The sequence below is a fragment of the Diuraphis noxia genome, unplaced genomic scaffold (genome assembly GCF_037042655.1).
Source record: "Diuraphis noxia isolate RWA-SAM2 unplaced genomic scaffold, SU_Dnox_SAM2 contig0004, whole genome shotgun sequence".
NCBI classification, from domain to species: Eukaryota; Metazoa; Arthropoda; class Insecta; order Hemiptera; family Aphididae; genus Diuraphis; species Diuraphis noxia.
Window position 1 is genome coordinate 15,707,429 of NW_028301714.1, and position 26,554 is coordinate 15,733,982.

General features: G+C 27.5%; 3 protein-coding genes across 5 annotated transcripts; 2 read left to right on the forward strand and 1 right to left on the reverse strand.

The window, feature by feature from the left end:
* Window positions 1-1,062: 1,062 nt before the first annotated feature.
* On the forward strand, window positions 1,063-4,882 carry Pp4-19C (protein phosphatase 19C). The gene is made up of 6 exons (XM_015510786.2): window positions 1,063-1,676; window positions 2,026-2,178; window positions 3,908-4,081; window positions 4,141-4,267; window positions 4,344-4,533; window positions 4,605-4,882. The coding sequence occupies exons 1-6, from the start codon at window positions 1,515-1,517 to the stop codon at window positions 4,732-4,734; spliced, it is 936 nt and encodes a 311-aa protein (XP_015366272.1). The 5' UTR covers window positions 1,063-1,514; the 3' UTR covers window positions 4,735-4,882.
* Window positions 4,883-5,247: 365 nt separating this feature from the next.
* LOC107163385 (neo-calmodulin-like) lies at window positions 5,248-24,975 on the reverse strand. Of its 3 annotated transcripts, XM_089227905.1 has the most exons (8): window positions 20,247-20,357; window positions 19,687-19,807; window positions 16,707-16,908; window positions 15,872-16,015; window positions 15,270-15,379; window positions 7,869-7,959; window positions 7,713-7,769; window positions 5,248-5,516 (listed from the first exon to the last, which is right to left on the reverse strand). In XM_089227905.1, the coding sequence occupies exons 2-8, from the start codon at window positions 19,762-19,764 to the stop codon at window positions 5,422-5,424; spliced, it is 777 nt and encodes a 258-aa protein (XP_089084031.1). In that variant the 5' UTR covers window positions 19,765-19,807; window positions 20,247-20,357; the 3' UTR covers window positions 5,248-5,421. The 3 variants fall into 3 exon arrangements, with proteins under 3 accessions (XP_089084031.1, XP_015366273.1, XP_015366275.1); XM_015510787.2 differs by lacking the exons at window positions 19,687-19,807; window positions 20,247-20,357 and adding an exon at window positions 24,817-24,975; XM_015510789.2 differs by lacking the exons at window positions 19,687-19,807; window positions 20,247-20,357 and adding an exon at window positions 22,463-22,510.
* On the forward strand, window positions 10,758-11,602 carry LOC149055757 (uncharacterized; the record flags this gene model as incomplete). Its single annotated transcript, XM_089225551.1, has 2 exons — window positions 10,758-11,072; window positions 11,137-11,602. Coding segments are annotated over 2 exons (570 nt in total), but the record flags the coding sequence as incomplete, so codon positions are not given.
* Window positions 24,976-26,554: the final 1,579 nt, after the last annotated feature.

The following is a 26,554-nucleotide window of genomic DNA, read 5'->3' on the forward strand; positions in this document are numbered from 1 at the left end:
GACTTGTGCAGTTCTAACCTTATACTAAAAAATTTATATTAAATTTAGCTTTTATACAAGACCAGTGTCGGTCTGGCCCACCCGGGTACCCGGCGATCGCCGGGAGCTCTTCGATATTTTTCTATATTATAGTGGCCCATAGCCAATTGTAAACGTAATAAAAAATATGCATGTTTTTAAAATTCTAATTGGGTAATACAACTCTAATAAATATGTAAGCATTGAACAAAATTGTAATAACTGTTTACCAAAATATTTCAAATTCTTTTGAAACTAATCACTAAAATGGGCTTATTCAATACACACTGTATATAGCATTAAAATATGTTCTTATACTTCCATGCGCACAAGTTAAGTGTGAACGAGTGTTTTCAAAACAAAAAATTTTAAAAACCAAACATAAATCTTCATTAAGCCAGCAATATTTGGATCCTTTAACTGGTCTATTTGTTGAAGATGATATCATTCAAAGTATAAACAAAGATAAAGTTATTGATATGTTAGGATCGTCATGCAATGAATTAAAAAAATTACTTTTTTAATAATTTAATGTTAATTTTTAATTCAAATTTTTGATTGTATTTGTAAAATTGTTCAGTAACAATGTTGGTTTACATTTTTATATTTATAATATTATATTGACAAAGAGTTGAAAAAACGACCTAATTTTTTTAATTATGTATAAAATAGTTTTAATATTTTATTAAATGACACTATGACAATTAAATTTTTTTTTGTTTAAGTTAAAATTAAGTTTGTACTGTTTGTAGGAGGCCTATTCGAAATCGAAATTAGTTAACCAGGGGCCCATTCATGATCCAAACCGACACGTCGACTATATAAGACTTAATTAATACCCATAGGGCATAGAATTAGACCATAATTAATACAATTTGAAAAAATCGAATAAAACCGGTTTTTAGTTTCCAGCCAATCATTGGCGCGGTAAATTTGGCGTGAACGCTTGTTGTAAAACATGGGATATTTTGTAACAACCGTTGTGGCAAAACTGGTGCATAGTTGGCGCATGCGCATAATCCGTCGCGGTTAGTTGCCGCAATCGGCGTGTAATGTGTAAACACTAAACATCCCGACATCCGATAATTTCACATACCTTTTTTTGGTTTTTTCGCAGTTTCGGGTTGCGGTCTGCCATCCGCTTTTGGCTTTTAAAGCTTTTTTTGGTTTCTCATCTTCGATACGACTCCATCCGTGTTCAACATCCGTAATTCGTAATTTGTCATACTTTCTTTTAAATCAGTTTGTTATAACAATGACCTGCAACATCACTGTCAACTGAGCCGTTAGACCGCGTCAGTCGGCCCCGCCACCGGACAGGAATCGCGTCCCGCAGGAGCCGTTGGGATAGGTACCTAATTCGTGGGTTAGAATCTTATCAGCGATCCGTGTCCGACAGGGCTCCGACTGAGAGCGCTCATAATTACGGTCTCAGCTGCAGGTGTGTATGTAGTCTGAACTATTGACAGCAATCATTCCCCGTGCCTTTGTCCCAAATGTCCAAGATGTACGATTCCAACAGTGACTTGGATCGACAGATTGAACAACTCAAGCGCTGTGAAATCATCCAAGAGCATGAAGTGAAAGCGTTGTGCGCCAAAGCTCGTGAAATACTCATCGAAGAGAGCAATGTACAGCGTGTTGACTCTCCTGTCACTGTAAGTACAATTTTACAGGTGATGCTTGAATACATAAATGTACACATTTATTAATCAAATGATTATATTCATATTTTTACTAAATTGTACAGTTATGGTTTTAGAATTATATGAATTTATCTCTGTTTTAATGCGAACCACTTCTTATTTGGTTACCTCCATATGAATGGTATCACGTTTCAAGTTATTTTAGATCTTAGAATTTTAAATAAATTAATTGTCACCATCCATTTTTCTTTTTCACAACACTAATTTTAACTTAATGATATTTGGTAGATCTAAGCTTAATCCAAATTTGCAATTTTAGGTGTCACAAAAATATATATATTTATATATAATAATGTTGCAGGTATGTGGTGATATCCATGGGCAGTTCTATGACTTAAAAGAATTGTTTAAAGTCGGAGGAGATGTTCCTGAAAGAAATTATTTATTCATGGGTGATTTTGTCGATCGAGGATTCTTTAGTGTTGAGACATTTTTACTCCTACTTGCTTTAAAAGTATATATAAATTTTTCTTGTATTTATGATTAATTATTATGATAAGATTTAGCACATTATTGGTTGTATCAATTTCAAAAGAGTATAAGTGACACACGAGGTGACACAGCATACATGTCTTTATAATAGGTGACAAACTATTTATTTGATCTTACTATTTTGTAATTTTTATTAAAAAGATATTGATTTTTTAAATGTAGGATTTACATGATACATCATCTATAAAAAAAAAAAAAATGTATACATTTGAGTGATAGTGTATCTGGACCATATGAAAATGTTGTTATTGTATTATTAGTTGAAATTTTTGTAACAGATTTTAACCTAAAACATTTAAATTTCTGTAGTAATTAACAGATATATTACAAATTTCAAAAAGTTATTTATCAAATGTAAAAGAAAACGCAGCATTAGAACAAATTGTCCCCTTACAAATGTATGTGTTAAATTATTGTTTAGCAAAATGTTTTAGTGATTTTAGTTTCAATATTATAGTGAATCTAAAAGAAAGTCAATCATCAAATATAAAACATGTATAGGTGCATCTTGTAGGATTTTATTAACATTTTATTATTACAGTATTTTATATCTATAAAAATATTTATATTATTATAACTAGTTTAAATTTTGAATTTCAATCAACACTCTAAGATGCTGTAGATCAGAATGACAAAACTTGGAGTATATGAACTTCAAAATTGATACTCTCAATTTAGGTATTATTATAAGTAACAAAAATTTACTTTATTAAATTAAACTGTGTAATGCAAATACAACGAACATATTAATAATAATCGATAATACAAATTAATCAAAAATGTACCCTTTATGTTACATATTATTAAAAACATAGATTTTTTTATCAAACAGTATAGTTTTTAAAAACTATTGCTTGAAAATTAAAATAGGTTTCTCAGTTTAATAAGGTTGAAAACCACTACCCTAATAAATATTGACACATTTTAATTTTATAATAGATCAATTTACTTTTATATTAAAATGCACAGCAAAAAATTGATTCTTTTGAACACAAATTTGGTTTATTGTATATTTGTAAGATAGAAATAACACTTGATAGTGTGAGAGCCTTTTCAGTAATTACAATCTTAACCAGTGGCGTAACTAGCAGCAAATGTTTGGGGTAGCGAACACTTTTAAATGCTTCACTTTCTCCAATAAGCATAATGGGTGAGTACCACTTATACGCATAACTTCCTCCTAAATTATCTTAAAATAATCATTATACTTACAGTTTTATAACATGAAAATTCACAAATAACGTATTTTTTTCTTGATAACTTTTTAAAAATAAATAAATAGTAAATGCACACTGACGCGGATTTTTTTATTAAATTAATAAATAATTTTGTGGTAGCAAAATGATACTCTTGCGACCCCATAAAAATGTTTCGGGTCACGACCGCTACCCCATAGTTACGCCACTGATCTTAACAAATGTATATGTTTAAAGATTTATTTATCACTTGATATTCATTCTTTTATTTAAATTTAATTTAGTTATGTTTATTTTATTAACACTTAAGGTATATTATTTCATAAGTTATTTGGAGTAAAAAGATACTTAAAGTAAGTCAATAATTAAAAAAAATAATTTAAATAAAAGTATAATTACTGTCACTTAACAATCAAATTCTTTCTTTACTACTTAAATTTATCAAGTGAAATATATTCAAGTTTTATACAATATTGTAATGCCATTTTTTTGCAGGTAAGATATCCCGATCGAATAACCTTAATACGTGGTAACCACGAATCACGACAAATAACTCAAGTTTATGGTTTTTATGATGAATGTCTACGAAAATACAATAGTGTTGCTGTATGGCGTTATTGTACTGAAATTTTTGATTACCTGAGCTTATCTGCTATTATTGATGGAAAAGTATGTTGATTTGTTCATTTTTTGAATCAGTATTTATAGTAATTTTTTATCATAATTAGATATTCTGTGTGCACGGTGGATTGTCACCTTCAATTCAAACATTGGATCAAATTAGAACTATTGATAGAAAACAAGAAGTTCCCCATGATGGACCTATGTGTGATTTATTATGGTCTGATCCTGAAAGTGAGTATTTCTAATTTTTAATAATCAACAGTTGTCAATAAAAGAAATCAATTTTAAACATACACAATTATTTCAGATACTCAGGGATGGGGTGTGAGCCCTCGAGGTGCTGGATACCTATTTGGTTCAGATGTTGTCTCCCAGTTTAATACTACAAATGATATAGATATTATTTGTCGAGCTCATCAACTAGTCATGGAAGGATATAAATGGCATTTTGATGAAACTGTACTTACTGTTTGGTCAGCACCCAACTATTGCTATAGGTAAATATTACTCTAAAAATGTATACATTATTTATTTATTAATGCTGTTATTTAATCGTTAATACTATTAGATGTGGCAACGTTGCGGCAATACTGGAACTTAGTGAAACACTCCAAAGAGATTTTACAATATTTGAGGCAGCACCACAAGAAAACCGAGGAATGCCAACAAAAAAACACGCAGCCGACTATTTCCTTTAAATGTAATCTGGTTCTTAATGTATTTAATTTTAGTTCACAAAGCATAAAGGAGGAATGGAAAATTTCACAAATATGAATTAATTGTATTTGAAAAAATACTGACAATATAATGATGTAATTTTTTTAAAGTAAAAAAACTTGTTTATAATTATTGTTTTAATTAAGTTACCTTAATATTTTCTATTTATAAATACCTTTCAATGGAAGTAAATAGATACACACACTATAATAATAAACAAAAATATTTTATAGTTTCTTAAATAAATAGTTATAATAACTTATAACATATAACTGAATTTTTTTTTGACTAAAATTTATACACAAAGTAAGTTTAATGATATATGTTTTTAATAAATTATTGGGTCTTAAATTTAATTATTGATTGTACCATTGAATGATTAATTTATACATTAGACATTGGAAATGACATAAATTACTTAACAAATACTACAGCAGTACAATTATATTATATTAGAGTATGATTTACTTATTAGAGATCATTAGTTGGCAAAATAAAAACAGTTGGTGTGTTTATTCCTGATAGAAATTACAAAATGGGTAAGTTCTTAACATTTTAACAAGTTTACAAAAAATATTGTTCGTAATATTAAATGTGTGCTATATTTATCAATTTTGACAATTCAATTTTTAACTGGATTTATTATACTAAAACATATTGTTTAAAAGTTAAGTTTGAATATCCATTTGAGGATAAATATCTTCTTCGTCTTCATCGTTTTCATCATAATCATCACCTGGTTCTCCAAGGGCATTTACAAATTCTAAAAACACAATAAAGATTTTTGAAAATTAAGAATTATTACTAATGGATTTAAATAATTTTATACATATTTTTTCAACATTCTAATTTTGCGAATTGAATTGATTATGATATTAAAAACTTATTTATTGTATATACTTGAATTTAGATATTAAAGAAGTTTTTTTAAATATGAAGTATAAGCTGATATCTTTCCTTAAAATAAACTTTATGGTTTCTAAATTTCTAAAATGTATTTATTCATCGAATTAGAGCAAATTGTATAAAGTTTTACATTAATTCTCCTCTTGTCAGATTTTACATTCAGTGCCAATGATGCAGGCAAGTGAATGGCCCGCAAAAAAAATATTTTTTTTTTTTATGTTGAGTTCAGAGGTTTTTAGTTAATTTTTGATTTTACCTTAACTTTGTTCTGTTTAGTAAAGTAAATTATTATATACAGTAGAATCTCAGTATTTCGGCATTAGGAAGGTCTGCTATGTTTTGAATTGCTGAGATTCTACTGTACGTCGCCTTTTAAAGGCTCATAATATCTTCCTGAATTCCTTATGTAGCCCCCTATAAGTGATAAGTACATACAATTATTAACAACAACTTGTTTATCTATTACAGAATTTTTTTTATATATAAATGATATTATGGTTGAGATGGCACACAAAATTAAAACCAAATTTTAAATATTAACATTTATTGATGGGTTACTTCTAATATTTTTATTGATATGATTTGGCATTAAAAGTATTTGAATCCATATTGAATAAAAATAATTGTACCTATTTACCACATTTTTTGTATGTATATGAAGTCAGAACTTAAGTTAGAAAGTGTATTTTTGTATTAAAATATGCATTAATCCTAGAACTCAAACTACTGATCTACATTACTTATCTACAGTTATATATTACTTATACTTATAAAATACTATTCAATTAAACATAAAATAAATAAATCATTGATAAAACAAACAACTATACAATTAAGCTTAATCTCTATCATAAAGTTAAAAACTGAAAAAGTATAAAAACAATGAATATTTTATATTTAAGATACTGTAAATGTATCACTCTCGCTGTTGCATTTAAGAACGAAATAGGAAATGATCAAAATTCCAAATGGTATGTATAAGAAACACAATAAACCAATGGCAAAAATAAATTATTAGTATTATAAATGGGCTTTAAAATCTTGAATCCTGAACACAATATATATAATACCAGTATAAACTTTAAGACCTATGTGTCTACCTATCTTATTATATTTGCATACAAATATTACTTTAATTTAAAATACAGCCAATAGTCGTAAATGTAGTTTAATGCATGAGTTTCACCATATAATATAATATTCAAGCACAAAATGACAAAATATTGATAAATGACGAACAATGATGTTAAAAAATTCATTACTTAGATCCTGGAAGAGATCAATACCTAAACGAATAAACATAGGTCTATACCAATCAGATAATTATTAACACTAGATTAAAGCACAGACTAATAGTAGGTATTATAATAATTATAGTAGTTATATGTAGTAGGTACTAGGTACCTACCTATAATCTATGAACATAACTAATACATTAAACAGAGTTAACAAATGAAAAAAACTTGTTCTAATCAAAGTTTTTTTAATTTAATTTCAATTTAATATTATTAACAGACGCTTGTGTTACCTACAATGTTACACATATAATATATTTATTTTAAATAGTTGTTAAAATCTTAATAATTATTTTTAAAGTTATGACTTTTCAAATGAATGAAAGTTTTTTCAAAAATATTGACGTTTTAAAATATCATAAAAAATAAACCACTTATTAATTTTAGATAAATGTTTTCTAAAGTACAGATTTACAAATTAGCTAACTATTATAATTTGCATTACTAAAAAATAAAAATTTTATATAATATCATAATATTTACTTGTAGCACTCGAGTCAGTAATTTATATATTTATAATAAATAAAAAAATGTGTCTGGTCTTTCTGTTATAGGTACCTTATCTATATACTATATATAGCAGGTACCTACACGATATACCTAGTCATAATGTCATATACTCATGCTATATCTACCAATCATATGTATGAAAAAGTGGCGCGATTGTGAGAATTCGTTTTTATTGTGTTATATCATTATGATTATTTAGAAAGCCAACAAAATAATTGACATATTCTACGTTTACGGTAGGTACTTACCGTAAAAATCAATTCTTCCATCTCCGTCTACGTCTACTTCCTTGATCATATCCTCGACTATAGATTAGATACAGCAAGAGAAAAAATTATTTTTACAAATCCCGTAATATTTTTAACAAGAAAATGCTACTTTTTTTCAACGTTTCATAAACTTACTTTCTTCTTCTGACAAATCTTCACCCAAACATTGAAGGACAGCTCTCAAGTCTGACGCACTTATATATCCTCTGTTGTGTTTGTCAAATACCTGAAACCACATTAATTCGATCCAGTATGTATTTTTTATGATTTTTTTTTTTTGGGGGGGGAGACAATCAACATACGTATTGACTGTATATTATACAACTGAATTTTCATGTAAGAAAAGTAAAATAATCTTCTCGTGTCTATATGCCTACTATTGAGTAGGTAGGTATTGGTTGCTACTGCAACACTAAGTTACCTACACAATATGTATTATTGGACATTGTACTACTACTAGATACCGATTTGTATTACAATAAGTATTATGTCGTATGTGGTGTGTCAGTATTATATATTTATATTACATAAACGTTTAAGGTTAAACATACGTTACCCTACAAAATAATAATAAAAGTAAAGGTAAATATTATTTATTTATTTAATAATTAGACATCCCGAGGGGCATTGATTTCTTAATCAAACAATAAAATTATATTATAACTTTTAAGTAAATCAGTAAAATTTAACAAGCTACAGAAGTACAGACAAGTGGAGTAATATGAGACTAAGTTTGGTTAATCCGGTATAACATTTTGTAGAGTAACGACTAACGAGTTAGTGGATTTTAAAATAAGATTGGGAAAGAGACAGATACTAATAAGGTAATAACTAATAATAAATCAAGAATATTGAGGTTACCGTTAAGAAGTTTGTTGAACACTAGGTCTGCACTATCGCGACACGAAGCCGCAGAGATGATCAGATGAAATATGAAGAAAAGATTGGATTAGGGCGTGGCAATTAATTTAAGTATAATATTTTCAATATTTCACGAATAATTAAATATTAAATTACAGTTTTTTTTGGATAGACGAGGGTTTATTTAAATTATAAATGTTTAATGCTAGTATAGGATTTGATTTATCAACTTGACAAAATTGTATTAAGGGGATCGTTGGTGGACAGTTATTTTAGCCAAAAAATACCAATATTTTGAATATTATACTGATTGACCTAGTAATGGGGCGATACTTTTTAAAACTGATTTGGATTTTGTATCGTGTCTACATGAGATCGATCAGTCCGTTTTTCCCAATTTCACCCCCTATAAATATAAATTTGGTTTGAATATTTTGAAATTTCTGAATTTGCAAACGTTGATTTTTCGGGATTAAAATCAGAAATCTCAAATTGTGGACTGTCCGATCTCAAGTAAATACAAGGAACTCGGATAAGTTTTCTAAAATATAATTGCATTATTAGGTCGATTAATATGATGCACAAAAAGAGCACACAATTGAGCATAAATCATTTAGGTACCGTTCACGCGTGCAACGCCGAATTGGTGAGTTGTACATGTATATGTGGGAGCGCTATGGTATTTCTCGTATACACATTAACGTCTAACACACTCATTATATACACTAATAATGATCACTTGCTACGCAAACATTTAAAATTGCCGCAAACAAGCAATTTGAAAATTCCTTAATTCGAACTCCTTCAAAATTATCCGCTACCGATTCCCTTAAACATAGATATCTACTGAAATTTTTTTTTTATGTACTAATAGTATTAAAAATAATTAACAGTCTTATGTTATAGCATGTCTCATGGCTCTCATGTCTATCAAAATAATATTCAAAATACTGATCTACGCATTACACAATACAGACGTACGGTGGAGTATATACATATATACTTATGTCTTACATTAAATGAATAGCTAATAGGTAGTGCACTACTTTGAATAATTATAAATTATAGTATACTTATGTAGCATATCGCACTACCACTGTGCAATATGTTTCGAAGTACTATAAGTAACAAATAATATATATATATTACAACACAATATCACGTCAATATGACAATAGAATATTATGATTATGTACGATGTTCCTACAATTTAGATAGGATTAAATAATGAAAAAAAATTGTTGATCATACGTTTCATTTAGCACCTATAATAGGAAATTTATATAAATAATTGATTTCCTAACATGCAATCACAGATTTTCAAAAATACTTTTAATTTATGAACTTTGAATAGTATTTATAGAAATAGTTCATTTTTATACATATACATATATATTTGTATTGTTAACGAACTTTGAATCGCTAGTTCTGGCGTAACACTAATGATGAATAGGTTATCAGTTTATCTCTTATTATAGCATTATTTTTCTAGGTATAAAAATAATAAATAAAAACCGTGAGGTAGTCGATCTGCTGCATAATTTATTTCGAGTTCATCTCGTCATTGACTTATAGGTACTTGCTGTAATGAATGGGGCAAATTTTAATTCAATAATTTAACTTATGGCTATATTTTAGGTATATTTATTTACCAGTTGCCAGCTTAGATATGAAAAACGATTTTGTACGGATACGATATGTATGCATCTATTTCCAAGAATATTTATTAGTGGCCTGGTGAGACGCGGTCGTACGCTTATCTGCGAAAACGCACTGAGCGTAAGTATCGGCCGCAGTTGCTAGCTCCCGGATGGGTGACCACCCGAGATTTTTAGCAACATATTGTCACACATATCACATACCAGGTGTGTTACAACCCAACCAACTAAAAAATCCTACTAACAAAAATATACAAAAATAACCCTCTACCCGTACCACCTCTTGCCTAATGGTTTGTTGCCGTGGGTTTCCCTCTAAAAAAAAATGTATTTTCTTTTCGGTAAAACACGATTGCGTACGGTCTGTATCGACATACGCAATCGTGAACATTAAATGTTCACGATTGCGTACGATTTTTATCTGCAACTTTGAAGCACTGTTGCCATTTTCTTATACTTATTAAGAAACATATAGAGCGCGTGGCCCTAAAAATAAATTCTAATATGTGAATTTTTCGCTGATGGTACTTTCAATTATGCACCAACATTTTTTACCCAACTATACACAATAAATGGTTATAAAAATGGGTTTTATGTACCAGTGGTATACTTTTTATTACCAAATAAATCAAAAAAAATGTACGCAGACATGTGGTTGTTTTTACAAGAACTATGCGAAAAAATTGTTTTTAAAAATTTATTGGTTCTTAAACTACATTTGGATTTTGAAATCGGTGCCCATGAAGCGGCAAAAGAAGTTTTCCCTAACATCGAAATAGATGCATGTCGATTTCACTTAGGACAGTCTTGGTGGCGCAAAGTGAGTTTATTAAATTAAATAAATTAAAGTCAATAGTTAATCAATACATTTGGGTTATTTGTAGATTAATTCTGAAAAAGAACTTCGTTTGGCCTACACTAAAAACTCCGATTTGGGAAAATGGTTAAAACTTTTTTTTGGATTACCATTTTTACCTTTTCAAGATATCCAAAATGCGTTTGGTGAACTCATATCAATTTGTCCCGATTTAAATATTGGATGTTTGTTTTCTGACTATATTTTAAATACATACGTGGAGAATGGTTGTTTATTTCCACCAGAAATTTGGGCACAAGAGCCATCCGAAAATCCCCGGTAAATATTCAACTATATAATTGCTATAATAACTATTATTTTGTATTTATTTTTATCTTTTTTAAGTACGACAAATGGATCTGAAAGTTTTCATCGAACTTACAACGCTCAATTTCATAGCTCCCATCCTTCTGTTTATGTAGTTCTTTCAATTCTAAAAGAAACGCAAGTGGAAACATGTACGAAAATTCAATCAGTATTTAAAGGTCGGATTAAAAAAATGGAAAATGCTGATTTAATTCGTATAAAATAAGCCATGAAAGAATATAACAAGTACAAAATTCATAGAAATATTATAACATATTTATCAAAAATTTGTTATTTAAGTTGTACCAAGGTATAACATTTTTTATTATATTATTTTTAATTATTTTATTTTGTATACTATATTATAACATATTTGTCGAAAATTGAGATTTTTAAGTGGTACCAAGTATAACATTTTTTACTATATTATTTAAACATTTTATTATTTTTAATTATTTTATTTTGTATACTATATTATAACATATTTGTCGAAAATTGAGATTTTTAAGTGGTACCAAGTATAACATTTTTTACTATATTATTTAAACATTTTATTATTTTTAATTATTTTATTTTGTATACTATATTATAACATATTTGTCGAAAATTGAGATTTTTAAGTGGTACCATAGCTTAAGTCATAAAATTTAAATTTTACTGATCAAAAATAAAAACATAAATTTGGCAACGTTGCACAGTAAATCGTACGCAATCGTTTGACTTTTGGGGTAAATATTAAAGTTAATGGTTTAACGTACGCAATCGTGTTAACGTACGCAATCGTGTTCTCAAAAAGATACATCGTACGCAATCGTGTGGTACCCTTTCTTTTAGTTACAAGGTAGGGTGCTGGCAGGTTGAACTAATTGTTGTAAGAACATAGCATTATAATTAGCATATAAGTCAATACTAATATATCAGCGAAGAACGGTGAGAATTGGTTCGTAGTATAAAATATAAATAATTTTAATTAAAAATCGTTTCTACTGTTTCTAGTGAGTACAATTTACAAGGAACTATAAATTCAATTTTAGACTCTATGGTATAAAAATGTATGCAGTTAAAACTAAAGAATAGTTTTCAGTTTTCGGAATTTGACGACATTTACATTTAAAAAATACCACCTACATTTTTTCCATACCTATTTTTTAATTTCTGTAAGAACAACTAATAACACTGAATTATCAAGCTTTTTAGTTCACCTTTGATTTGTGATTATACCCTTGACATTTCAAATCTGCAAGCCACCACAATATTTTATGTATAAAAAAAACAATTAAGAATAACACGATTTATCCTTCTAAACATATATAATATTATGTTAATAGCCCAATAAAATAATAATAAAATAAAAACTTATTAAAAATAATAAGTTATGATTTTAATTTTCACTATTTAAAAAATTTCATTTTCCTATTTCACCATTCTTATAGGTAACTAAAATATGTAAATGTTTGGTGTAGAAATAAAATACTGGCCATTATATAAACTTATTTTAGATTTTTGAATTAATCATAATATTTCTAATTTGAAAAAAACTTAAACAGACGGCAAGCTTATTAATGAATATTTTTCTGTTATTTTTCTCATATAGCTGGGACGAAAGAAAACTTTCCAACACATATTTAAAAAAAAATCGTTAAATTTTAAATTGTTTTTTAACAGACATATAAAAATCTTTATTCACTTTTATTTTAAACCCGTTATGTATTTTAAAAGTTTGAATTCACTGTTTGTTAATAATATAATGTATTATATACATATAAGTACTTAATAGTTATATAAATTTATGTAAACCTTAATGTCATACTTTATAAAGCGTTTGAAGGTGTTTGACATGTAAATAACAAAACTTTTTGTACCTACCTATATATTTTGTATTATATAATAAACATTATAAATGCTTAATAAAGTGAACGCTGAAAAAATGAATTTCTGATTAGAATAAAATGTTTACACAAAGTTGGGTAAACTAAAACGTACTTTAAGATTGTATAAAATACCATTTGCGTGACGTAGGTACCTACTAACGTATCCATAGAGTTAATAAGAATTTTCATAATAAAGCAATTTAATTTTACTTTTATTTAATTATTGCCTAAAATATGCACACCATTTACTCTTTACAACATGGCTTACGAATACAACTAATTTTACCTATAAAATGTGAAATGTTGAAGGGTCAAGGGTTCAATGTTTGATTTTGTAATTTTAACATAAATTTAGTCATAAAACGGATTTTAAATATCTACGCATTTGATATAATTATTTCATTTCTATTATTTTCACCGATGCAATCTAACTACCTATATAGTTTAACCTAACCTAACCGAGCTAACTAGATAATGTAAAACAGAATTGAAATTCTTTTCACGATTATGTGGTTTTTTTTATACTATTAACTAAATATTGTGCTACACGTTTTTATATTTTGAGATTTGCATTCATTTCTAATTATTAAAAATTAACAATAAACAAAGGGCATAAAACAATTAGTTTTGTTAATTCTATACCACCTACATAATATGTAGGTAGGTACTAGGTACACAACGTTAATAATAATAATTATTCAAATATCTACTTTGGAATAGCGTAAATATAATTACTCAGACAGGGTTACGGTAATCGAATATTAAAGTGTCATATTTTATTACAATAGTTTTGTATTTCATACAGTGATTATTAGCAAAATAATAAACGGATTATTTTTGCAGTCTGTGGATAATACGAATTATGTTATGCACATATAGTCACGTAATGTAGTATGAATATTATGAACAACTTTTCAATCACATAAATTAATTATTATAGGTACCTAAAGCTGGTTATAGTTGACGTCTTGACGAACATATTATATTATTTCTTCGAGATATATTATTGTTCTGCGGATTAATAATTCTATCTCAGCAGTTCATGATGTAGGTATAGGCATTAAATATATTCGTTTCAGTTGTGGCAGACGTGTAGTTATCGCAGTAGTGGTTTAGAGTGTGCTGAATATTTTATATGACCTATTCCAAGTCAAAAGCCAAAAGTTGTATTGTTGTGAACTTTAATGTATACATTTATTTACCCTTGGGACGTTAAACCAAAGACCTCATAAATAAAATAGTGTTATATATTGTATTATTATTTTATACTCCTATATATGTATATAGGCTAATGGCTATAAAACCATTATATATATATATTTATACCTACCTTTTGTCATAATGTATAGTGCATAGGAAACGTTGATCGTTATACATACACAAATGCTGTAAGTGTAACGAACAGTTTATCTTTTATATCCCTACTAATTTTTTAAAGGCTTTTCAAATTGAATATAAAAGTTTAGTAGACATGACATACATACATTGTATGGTTTTATTTTCCTCCATACTTAAATGAATACCATTACATAATACGATTGTATGAGGAAACACGAAGATCAAATCACGAATATTAATAATATATATATATATATATATATATATTTAATAGCTTTTAGTGACAACTAATACGGCTCAACATTTATGCAATAGTAGAGTACAAATTAAATTAAATTAAAGCACAATAAAGATACTATATAGGTAGTTAAGCTCAGTATACATTTTGTTAAAGCAGTATATACATTATACATAATATGTTGGTAATAAATAAATATGATATGTAAAAAGGTTTAAAATAGGCATACCTAGTTCAAAACTAAAAAAAAATATTATTTATTATGTTCGTATAATATCTAGAAGTGAAAAACTATATTTTATATGTTCAATGCAATAGTATAATTCAATCAATGGAAATTCACAGTAGTTTGCTGTTTTAATAAACTCAATAAACTAAACAATAATAATGTATGATATTTTAACGTACCCTAAATGCGTCTCGGAGTTCTTTTTCTTCTTGGTCCGCTGTCTTTTCTGCTGTACCACCCATATTGTACACGATTTCTACAAACTCTTGAAAACTGAACGCTCCATCGCCTATATTAAGACATAGTAGAACATTGATCCATTTCATTAAACGTTTGATTATATTTTTTTACCGCTTAATAATGGTTTTTGTTAAAGACTATAAGAATTGGAAACATTTTAGGTATATCTAACACGAACGTCACACGTTTAAAATTAAATTATTACATTATAGTTTAAATAATTGCCAGAAATCATATAAATTTATACCAAAAATTAATGGATAACGTGATATTAATATATAAAATTAACATTTATTCTATTCTGCTCAAGATTATCGAGTCTATGTTGAATGTACCTATAATTTATAATGTAAACATAAAACATGTAATATTATATTATGTTGATATATTACAACATTATAATTAATCATATAATCCTACAGAGTTAAAGATCATGCCTAGCGTGGTGTTATTCAAATTCAGTTTGATTTGATTGTTCAAAAAGTTTGGCACATATTTTTTTCTAAGATATACCCTTATAAAATTAATTCATAATATATACCATCAATGTCGACTTCTTGTAACATGGTCTCCAATTCTTCTTCTCTAGCGAACTGCCCAAGACTCCTCATAACTCGACCCAATTCCTCTTTAGTGATACTGCCGTCACCGTCTTTATCAAATAATCTAAACGCTTCTTGAAATTCTATAACGAAAATGGTGAACCCATTAGTCTCTAATTGTTTATGTTGAATATTAATATCATTTGTTAGATTGCTAAAAATAAAACACTCGAAAAATGTACAAAAAGAATATTTATTTTAATCACTCGATATTTTAGATTCTGTAATTTAAAATTTAAAAATGAATAGTTAGTCTTGACAGCAAAATATTTCATTAAAAATAAGTACCTACATAACGATTAACAATATACCTATTATTGTCCATTTATTCAGATATGCGTGACTTCGGAAGGATTATCTATCTATGTTTACCACGAAATATGTTTTTTCTAATTAGTTATTAGTTAAATTACCCATAAATTAAGGTTTAATCTTGCTATTATTTTAATTTTTAAATGGTTTACTGACATATCAAGGATTAACTTGAAACATATCAAAGATTAATTTGAAATTGAGTTTGTTATTTCTTTATAGGTATCTACAATCATAAGTCTTGAATATTGACTGAACGATTAAATTAGGTGAGTTTATATTATGAAAATTGGCTTGTGCTATTTATATACATATGATATATAAAGCACATAGTTATTATTTAAATTTATATACGATTAATAAGTAAGAACAATATTCGTTTCGTGTACTATTTTTCGAGTATTCGTCTTCAAACCATATAATTTTAATTGCAATTGTTTTGTTCTATATAGCGTGTGTCACCTTTCATCTGTGCTTTAGTAACGTGCACTAAGTTTCTATCGGCGGGCTGAGCGGGTTGTGGATGTACTTGGATATCCGTTGGTTTTTCGTTGCTTGAGGGTTTCGGAGTGGTGTTGTTCACTACATTATTACTGTGATGTTTTGCTACCGTGGTTGGTTGAGTGCTTACGTTTTGTGGTGTTTGTTCGTCTATTTGCCGATTCTATATTATATATTATTATATATCATACAATAAAACAAACTAAATTTTCAAAGGTATCGTAAAACACGACTATCTAAAATACTTATTAAAACATAATAATAATATTACTGATATATAAGATATGACTTGTACCTTAACCATATTATATATTTGTTACAAATAATTTACTGTGTGATGGGTGACGAATTAAAAATGTTGCAACTAATATACATAATTGTGGTTAAAATTATAATACAGTTACGTTTAATAGTAAATAACATAATGTTTCAATAAATTTCAAAAAATTCATTATTATTTTTATTGAACGTAGGTTATACAATTAGAACATTGATTATAAATTATTAAAAAATATATTAAATATTATTTTTCATTCTTAAACAATAAGTATACCAATATAATATGTTTAATTCGTTGCGTTTAAGATTAAATGGGTAAAACAATAATGATACTGTTATGTTTCTGACATATTTTCTTTGATCTTTACAATAGTGTCAATTAACTTTACCTATAGTCATAGCTTCCATAAACTCTGAAGTCTAGCCATATCTTGACAAATTCTTAAAAATATTTAATTTTTGCATTGAACATTGAACGCTATACATTAAGTTACACTTTTATTTTTATGAACATATTAAATTCTGAATTTTTTGATAAATTTGTGATATATTTAATTTTTCAACTCGCAAATTTATAGTTAAATAGTGAAAAAATAAATACGAAATGTATTATACTAAGTACCAATTAATATTCTCATTTATTCTAGCTCTCATTAATCATTATATCAAAAACAGAATAACCCAGTTGTACAAATGTACTTAAACTCAAGTTATTTTTGCAAAACCGTGTATCATATTGTATTCTCGTATGTTAATTATGCGAAAAATATGTATAAGTATAATGTCGTTTTTGATTGCGTTAAAATTTAAAATTGATTAACAGCATTATTTTACAATCATCGTATAGATTATTATTAATATTAAATTAACGTTTAATTATGTTAAATTCAATCCTCGTATATCATTGTATGTAAGCGGTGATTCGCCAAGCATTATAACCTCCCTTTTATCCTTTAATAATGCTTTGTTATGTCATGTATGACATACCTTTACATATTTTAATATAAATGTTGTAGAAAATCATATAACATAACGATAAAGGAATATATTTTATTTTTTGTTTATCCGATTCTGCTTAGTGCTACTATATTTTACTATACAGCAATAATATTATAATAAATAATTCAAGCTTTTTAAATGACTGTTATCACTTGAACAAGTAAGTACCTATATATAACGTTATTAAAGTTTGAGAACAAGTTTACATAAGTACCAAAAAATAGGTACTCAAAACACCATTAAAAAAAATTAAAAAAATACTCAATATATAATAAATATAGAATACAACCACGAAGAATATATGAGAATTAATGTGCTGGAAAGAAAAGGGTCAATTTAAAACTGTATAACAATTTATTTATTTCATACAACTACAACATTAGACTTAAACTGTTTAAACATTTACTCAGATAAACAAATTATAATTTCTTTCTTAATATTATTTTTAAAATTTGAACATACTATTAAATTAAGATAGAATTGTGATTTATGAATTTAGTTTTTTAAATATAAATAAATCTTCGTTAGTTTTGAAAATTAACACTAATATTCAATATTAACATTCTGTCACGACTCACAATACATAATAATATTGTTTTAGAAAGTTAAAACTTGAATATTAAAATTTAGTGTAGGTATACTGCACTTTTCAACATAGTTATATGGATACAAATAATTATACATCTATTATAGTTGTCCAATGAATTTTATTTATTTATTTTGTCATCAATATTTTAAAATATTTTTTTTTGTAGGTTTTCGTTTATTTTATCTTGAACGATTATTGTTTAAATTTTAGTCTTAAGCAATATTTCACATATATTGTTATATATTATAGTTTAATGTTCAACTTTAACATTTTAGAGGTTAGTTTATTGTATAATGTGGAAGATGTATTATATTGTATGAAACCCACTTATAAACGTACCTTAAAAATTCTTTTTTGATACAGTAATGAAAATACATTTTCGTTTATTATATAGGTACTCGTATTATTATATGAAACGTAGATAAATCAATTTAGAATTTGATGGAATAGTTATCCTCCTTTATATTTATAACTATTAAACTTTTTAAAGGATATTCAACAAAAATTTTGCAAAGAATAAAATTTGGAAAAACTGTATTAAATACGCAGGCTTGCGAAAGGCACAGGCAACACAGGCCTATATGCTTGGGGTGGCATTATGTAAGAGGCGGCATTTCTTCGGTGATAGGCAGGGCCGTATTTAAGATAATATTTTGATACTTAGACTACAAAAAACAGAAGCGTGGAAAATTTTGATTTTGCCTATGTATATAATTTGTCTAGAGTCGTCCCTATTAAAATACGTACAACAAACATAAAAAATAATTTAAATTTAAGTTAATAAATTGTTCTAATTACATTTTAGGCATCCAAAACCTATTGTATGATCATGATTATACGTTTAAGAGTAGGCACTCTTAAACTATAAATATATATATATATATATATATATATATATATGCGATACAAACCAACTTATCTAAATCTTTTTTTACCGTACAGTCGTTGTAAATTTTAAACAGTAATACAACTTGATCGTTAAATTAATAAATATAACTATAATTCATATCATATTAGACACATACGAGTACCTATATATTATAATACTTAATATTATCATTTAAAAGTACTCACGACAAAATTCCTTATTTGGTTCACCAGCGGTGAAGGCGAAAAGTATTTTTCAAACACCGATGATATTTTACCGTCCATGATAGATATTATATAATATATTGTGTGGTACGAAATGTTCACTCTAACGATTAAATCAAAATACTTTTTATGTAATATAATATAATATGTATATATGCACGTTTCCAAAACCGTGAAAACCGTGTCAATGATCAATCTGTTTCTATTTTCGAATATGACGAACTGATTGTACTGTAACAATTATTTACATCAAAATATCTCTTTTATCTCTCTCTCTCTCTCTCTCTTTCTCTCTCTCTCTGCGATATATTGCATGTGAATCTCAACGGAAATTTTTATACAGTCAAATCAAAACTATAAATACATACGTTTTTGAATGGTGCAATAACAATTACGACAATAATATTGTGATAATAATATAATAATAAAATATGTACGATAATATTATTATAATATATGAATTTGTTTCCTCGGTGCTGGACCAAAGTGTTGTCCTACAGATATAAGAATATCACGATAGAGTGTGTGCAATGTTCACGTACTGTGATGGTCTTTCGTCGGGTCTCGGAGATGCTGCATGATGACGACTGCACGAGCGTTCGTAATCGTGGCGGGCGAAATAACGCTCACGCGGCGGCGGCGTTGGTGTCGGCGGCGACGGGCAAACGCACTCCGAGTTTATCCGAAACCCGGTGTGGGGGGGGGGGGGTAAACGAAAAATCGCATGCGCCCTCTTCTTTCTCATCATCCCTCTCGTTCCATTTCTCTCTCTTTCTCTCTTTTTCTCACACACTTTCTCCGCATCTTCACCATTTTCTCTCTTTCTCTAGGATAAGAAGTGTTTCCATCATCCGCGTTCACCCGACCGGTCCCCGCCCTACGATATATCGAATTTTCAGCGATGGTGTCGGCGGCGACAAATCTTTGTGCCACCGATGCGCCACGCCTTACCACTGATTTTCTCTCGTCCAGTATATTATGCAAAGTACATAACATTATATTATATAACTTTAAACCGGCCCGCGTATATTTTATATTAGATTTAGGTATGTATATTATATAAATGAATAATATGAACCATAACGTAGGTGACTTAAATTTTTTCCCTTTTGTTTCTCTATCCCCGTATTGACTACATCCCTCTATTATCCGACGATATTGCAAATTTAGCCGTATAGGTAGTATTATTGTATGATATACATATATATATATATATATATATTATCACCCCTTTTAGCTTATATAGTCAGCTGGATGCGATTTTGGCGAGCGGAAGTTTTTTATTTTCCACTCGTGCGCTAGAAAATCGATTACCCAAACAGATGATACTAATGTATACCTATTATATAATATTAATATATATATATATACACACATACATGACACAATTTTTAATATTTCTTCCCCCTGACGACAATATGTGTATATAATATAAAACGCTAACAGCGAGCTGTTGTCGGAGTTTTTTTATAAGCGCAGCTGGTGTATAATCTACAGTATTTTTTTTATGTTGTTCAGTGGGATTTCGCGGGCAGTAACCTAATTAATATTACCTCAGCACGTGACGTACCTATATTACCTATATATTATATTGGAGTGACACGGTTTCTTTCCATTATTGTACATTGTTCATTATATAATAGGTACATACACAGCAGCGAGTGCACCCAAACGTTTATCGGCTAAAATTATAATTTTAATTTAATAATTTTAGTACAAAATATGTTTCACTTGTTGTATCTAAAAATGTGTTGGTGATTACTAGATGAGGTGACGCCCTTCTACCCCTCCAATAATTTAACACAATAAAACAGTCCTTCAAGTTTTGTATGATTATAAAATATATAAATTTGTTGCAATTAATATTGTATGTTGTATATTATAATGCTCAACCTATAGGTACAGTAAAAATATTTTAAGATGACGCTTAATCTAAAATTTTATATACCCCTACCTCCCCTTAATTTTGTAATTCCGCCCTCTCTTACTAGCAAATTAAAATCCTTGCCTAAAATCCTAACCTTAAGTGTTTCCAATGGGCGGCTTCTTATCTCCAGACACTCAAGCCATGTCACCTCCATCACATGTACTTATTGTAAAACAACATTTACAGATTGTGTATATTTAAATAAACGATAAAAAAAAAAAGTTGACGCTATACCCACATGGACTGTCATTGTCACTTACACACACATGATACGAAATACATAAAATCTATAAATTGGATTTCTTTCTACAGTTTATTTGTGGTTACCTAATATTAAAACAAATTTACATAGATATTATTGAATTTGTATGAAGAAGAATATAAAGTGTGTTCGAGCAAAGATTTTTTTTATAGTTTTAAAACAAGTTAATTAAATAAGTATTTGAAAAAATTATCAACTAAAAATGTGAAAAAAATTCATCACTTGGACACTGCAGTTTAAATACTCCTACAAAAATTAGATCATATGTAAATTATCTCCAATATTAATTATAAATAAACTTTCGTATGAATCCTGTTCGAAGTCTTGCCATCATATGCATGTGTAAGACAGAGATAACACTACGGTTGAAGCGTTCGAAATCCAAGGTGCAAGATTGACATCAGAGATAATGTATTATTATGATGTTTTAAATATTCTGATGTTAATATTTCAACACGGTTATAAAAATCAAATTAAAATTAATAAAACACGTAGAATAGTCAATAAATTATAATATGATATGTATAGATACTATTGGTTAGTTATCATGGAAAAAATATGAAACTTACCATGATCACTACATTGACGCAAACAAACTACAGCACAATAATTGTAGACTGTCACAAAACCTAATGAACTGTTAATCTATACCTGCAGTCCCCCCCCACATCAACTTTTTGATCAGGATATTGTAAAAAAATGGAGCCACCATTGTATTTATAATAAGTAGTTATAACATAATCCCATTTTAATTTATTTAGGTTTATAATATAATAAACTAAATACCAGTTTTACAACTTCTTTACTAGGTGAACATTTATTTAAAATTTCAGCAAATATAAACTACTATGAAATGAGTTATAAATACCATTATATTTTTCTTATATTAAATTCACTGCATAAAAATCATTAAATTATTAAAAAGTATTTTTTTATTTAGTATAAATATTTAAATTAAATGAACAATATTTATATTCATAATATATCTGCGCACATTATATATAGACCTATAATATAAGTGCCAAACAAATATCAGTTAATTTTAACTTATTTTAATTTTTTTTCTTGATTTTTTTTTGTAGTCATGTATATATTATCATCGAAGTTAATTTTTGATACAAGTTGATTTTCATCTAAAAATATTCCCAGGGAATTAAGTCATTTTTGTCCGGTTGAAGGCCTCTGCCAAGTTTTAACTCGTTTTCCTAATTTACTTAGAGTCTCTTTGTTTCAAAAGCGGAGATTAGTAGGGTACAAAAAATTCTTAGAAGAACAGAAGTATTTATAAAAATTGTTTTTAATTTCTTTGCGTAAATTAATTCAATCAATAGTTTAGAAGTTGTCGGGAATATCGGTTTAAAAAACTAATTTTTGTAATTTTTTAAATAAAATAACTTAACTGACATGGTTATAGGCGATATGTCATTAAAATATATTTCTATCATTTTTCTACGATGATTTCATATAGCATAAAATTGGAGAAAACCAGTTACACATTTTTTGATGTGCTTCAAAACGGTGCGTCAAATCGGTTATAATAACATCTATACGGCAAGTAAATATAATATCTCTCTTAAAACAATTTTTTGCTGTAATTTCTGTATTAGGCTTTTTTTATTATTTTTATTTTTAGAATTAACAAACAATCTGTATCATTAATACAATAAGAATATGTGCTAAGAGTACATTCACAGGAAAATAATTTGATAAAAGGAGCCACCCATTGATGACACTTTCTATGGTTATTCTTACTTTCTTTATTAGGCTGAATAATAATTTCTTGAGGAATATCGGATTGAAAATCTTTTTTTTTTTTGACCTTTTTCCTTCAACTGAGAAACATTGTAAAATTATCAAATTATAATAAAATATAATGATAGTTGATGTTGATACCATATATTCACATCAATTGAGTTTAATAAACCGAGTGTTAGTTTAATACATAGAAAGTATAATAACTGTGGTTGTGGGTTTTTCACTGTTTTTGTATAAATTTTTTTATAAATAAACCAATACATTTCGGTGATCTTCGTTGCGATTACTGAAACAGTGAAACACCAATCGGTCACCTAATTCACTGGACTTTCTCATAAGAAATAATATTATTTTTGTAGAACTACTCGTATTTGTTCGTATTAGTATACATAGTATACATTTTCTACATTTATTTTGAACGTGTCACTGTATTAAAAATCAAAAAAAAATCATCACTTGGGAACTGCAGCTTAAATACTCCTCTAAAAATTTGGTTTTATGCAAAATTTCTCCAATATTAACTATAAATAAACTGTATTATGAATCCGGTTTGAAGTATGATATGCGTGTGTAATAGTGTAATACAGGGACAACACTGCGGTTGAATCGTTTTCCTAATTACCACCTTATTATAATAATTAAATAAAACTCACACAGGAAAAATAATATCCAAGTATGTTTTTTTATAATCAAAAACGTGTTTTAGTATATAGTTAATTAATTAATACTTAAAGCATGGTGCACTAAACCATTTATTTACAAAGTAAAGTTTTGTATATACCTACTGTGTTAGTGTATTGTATAAATGTATAATGCACGTATAAAATTTATTTATATGCCACCCATTTCATTATAAACGCTGAAATGTAATATCAACTTTATATAATTCCTAATTGTTCAATCAAGTTGTTAAAACTAATTCAATTCTTACACTATGAATACTATTGGCTTTATTTATAACTATTCGAAATCCTAGGTGCAAGATTGACATTAGAGATAATTTTTTATTATAAATTATAATGTTTTAAATATTCTCCTGTTAATATTTCAACACGATTGTAAGAATCAAATTAAAAATAATAAAATATGTAGAATACTGAATAGTTAATAAATTATAATATAATTTATACTTATTGGCTAGCTATCACAGAAAAAATGTAAAACTTACCATATCACTACATAGAAGCGAACCAACTACAACACAATAGTATACTGTATAAAATTCTATACGAACTGTTAATCTATATCTGCAGGAATATATTATTTTGAATGTTTGATAAATTTGAACGATTTTGCGTGACATACATTAACGTTCGTAAGTACATCATAACTGAAGCATATTAATATAGGTATTATACGACTGCATTTATGTTTGTTTTTTTACTTTTATACTTGTATGATTACGAATTACGATACCACATATGTTTGCAGGTGGATCAAATTTATCTCTGAAAAATTATTTTTAAATAATATTTACGTAATTATAAACGGTAATTTCTTCATTTTTATATGACTCTAATATAAGCACATAAAGCATTAATAAACGCTAATGATTTACGTAGAGAACATATTTCAATTAATTATTATTCTTCAAACTCAATACGGATTATCATTTCTGTTACACATTATTATTTAAATACCACTTTGGTTATACTTTTTTAATGTACAAGTAAATGTCTTGATCGTATTGGTTTAATCATAAATATTATACTTTTAGCTTAATGTTTTAAATCTCTTGCTTTTTACTAAGTTAAGTTGAAATACTATTAAAGTTTAAAATAATTAATTAAAATCAAAAACTTATCAACCTATAAGTTGGTATTACAATCATTAATTTGTTATACTTATTCGATATGTCCGCCAACACTATTGTAAGGTCATTGCAAGGGAAAATCATATTTAAAATTTTATATAGATTTTCTAGCCTCACTATAGCCACTCACTGGTATAAATAGGTAGATACTTTAGTACCTAAAATGCGAACAACTTCTTAAATACCTTCGAGATGTATACTTTATGTTCTAGACGTGATAACATTTTCAAATTTGAAATCAATAATACGCATTCCTATTGCGCATCACTCAGGATCTAAATGTGTTACAAATGTAGCGTGCCAAATTTAGCTGTACAAGAATAGTAGATCAAAAATGTAACTGTAGAATTAGAACAACTAGTAGTCGTCTGTAAATTAATAATCTTATTACTAATTATCCGAATTCAAAAGAAAAGAATAATTACTTCTGAATAAACCCAGTTGGTAAAGGTTAGGTTAGGTAAGTACCTAAACATTTTTTTTTTTGGACAATAATATTTAAAATGTTCTGACCTATTAATAGCCATCATTAATCTCTCGATCAATGACCTATACTGTCTTGTACTGATAGCTTTAAAATACATGGTATTGCTTTTGTAGAGAGTAAAATATAAGAAACATTTAATACTTCAATAGGTATTATTGTTATTTAGTTATTATATTATTATTATTATTATTATTATTATTATATTGTTTGCATTTAATATTTACTATCTATCATCGTTTATTGATATCGTGCTATTATCTGAATTATGCATTCAAAAAATGCATGTATAATCCTAAATATTAGGTACATACATATTTTATAAGATAGTCAAAATTTGTGCGTTAAGTTAATATAGGTATCACATTGATTCAAAGCACCTGCTTATCCTTATCCATATTTGACAGCTTATTTAAATTGATAATTTTAAATGGTTTATTTGGTTATTTGGTTTATTTCTGAGAATAAAAGCCGTATGAATTTAGCGCGCCACACATTTTAGCGCATTTATGGTAATACGTTAGATGAGTTTGACGATTCACTTACCGTCTAGTGAGGTTGAACATGGTTTTGTAGAGCTCATATCTTAGTCTCACCAGATTTTATAAA

Excerpts from the sequence above, each read along its gene's own strand:
- Pp4-19C (XM_015510786.2), top strand. The coding sequence starts at position 1,515 with ATGTCCAAGATGTACGATTCCAACAGTGACTTGGATCGACAGATTGAA. Across the intron at positions 1,677-2,025 it reads GTGTTGACTCTCCTGTCACT|GTATGTGGTGATATCCATGG; the intron begins GTAAGTACAATT and ends ATAATGTTGCAG. Across the intron at positions 4,534-4,604 it reads GCACCCAACTATTGCTATAG|ATGTGGCAACGTTGCGGCAA; the intron begins GTAAATATTACT and ends TAATACTATTAG.
- LOC107163385 (XM_015510787.2), bottom strand. The coding sequence starts at position 24,951 with ATGTCACGCAAAATCGTTCAAATTTATCAAACATTCAAAATAATATAT. Across the intron at positions 16,016-16,706 it reads TACTAAAGCACAGATGAAAG|AATTTCAAGAAGCGTTTAGA; the intron begins GTGACACACGCT and ends TTTTCGTTATAG. Across the intron at positions 7,960-15,269 it reads AACTCCGAGACGCATTTAGG|GTATTTGACAAACACAACAG; the intron begins GTACGTTAAAAT and ends ATGTGGTTTCAG.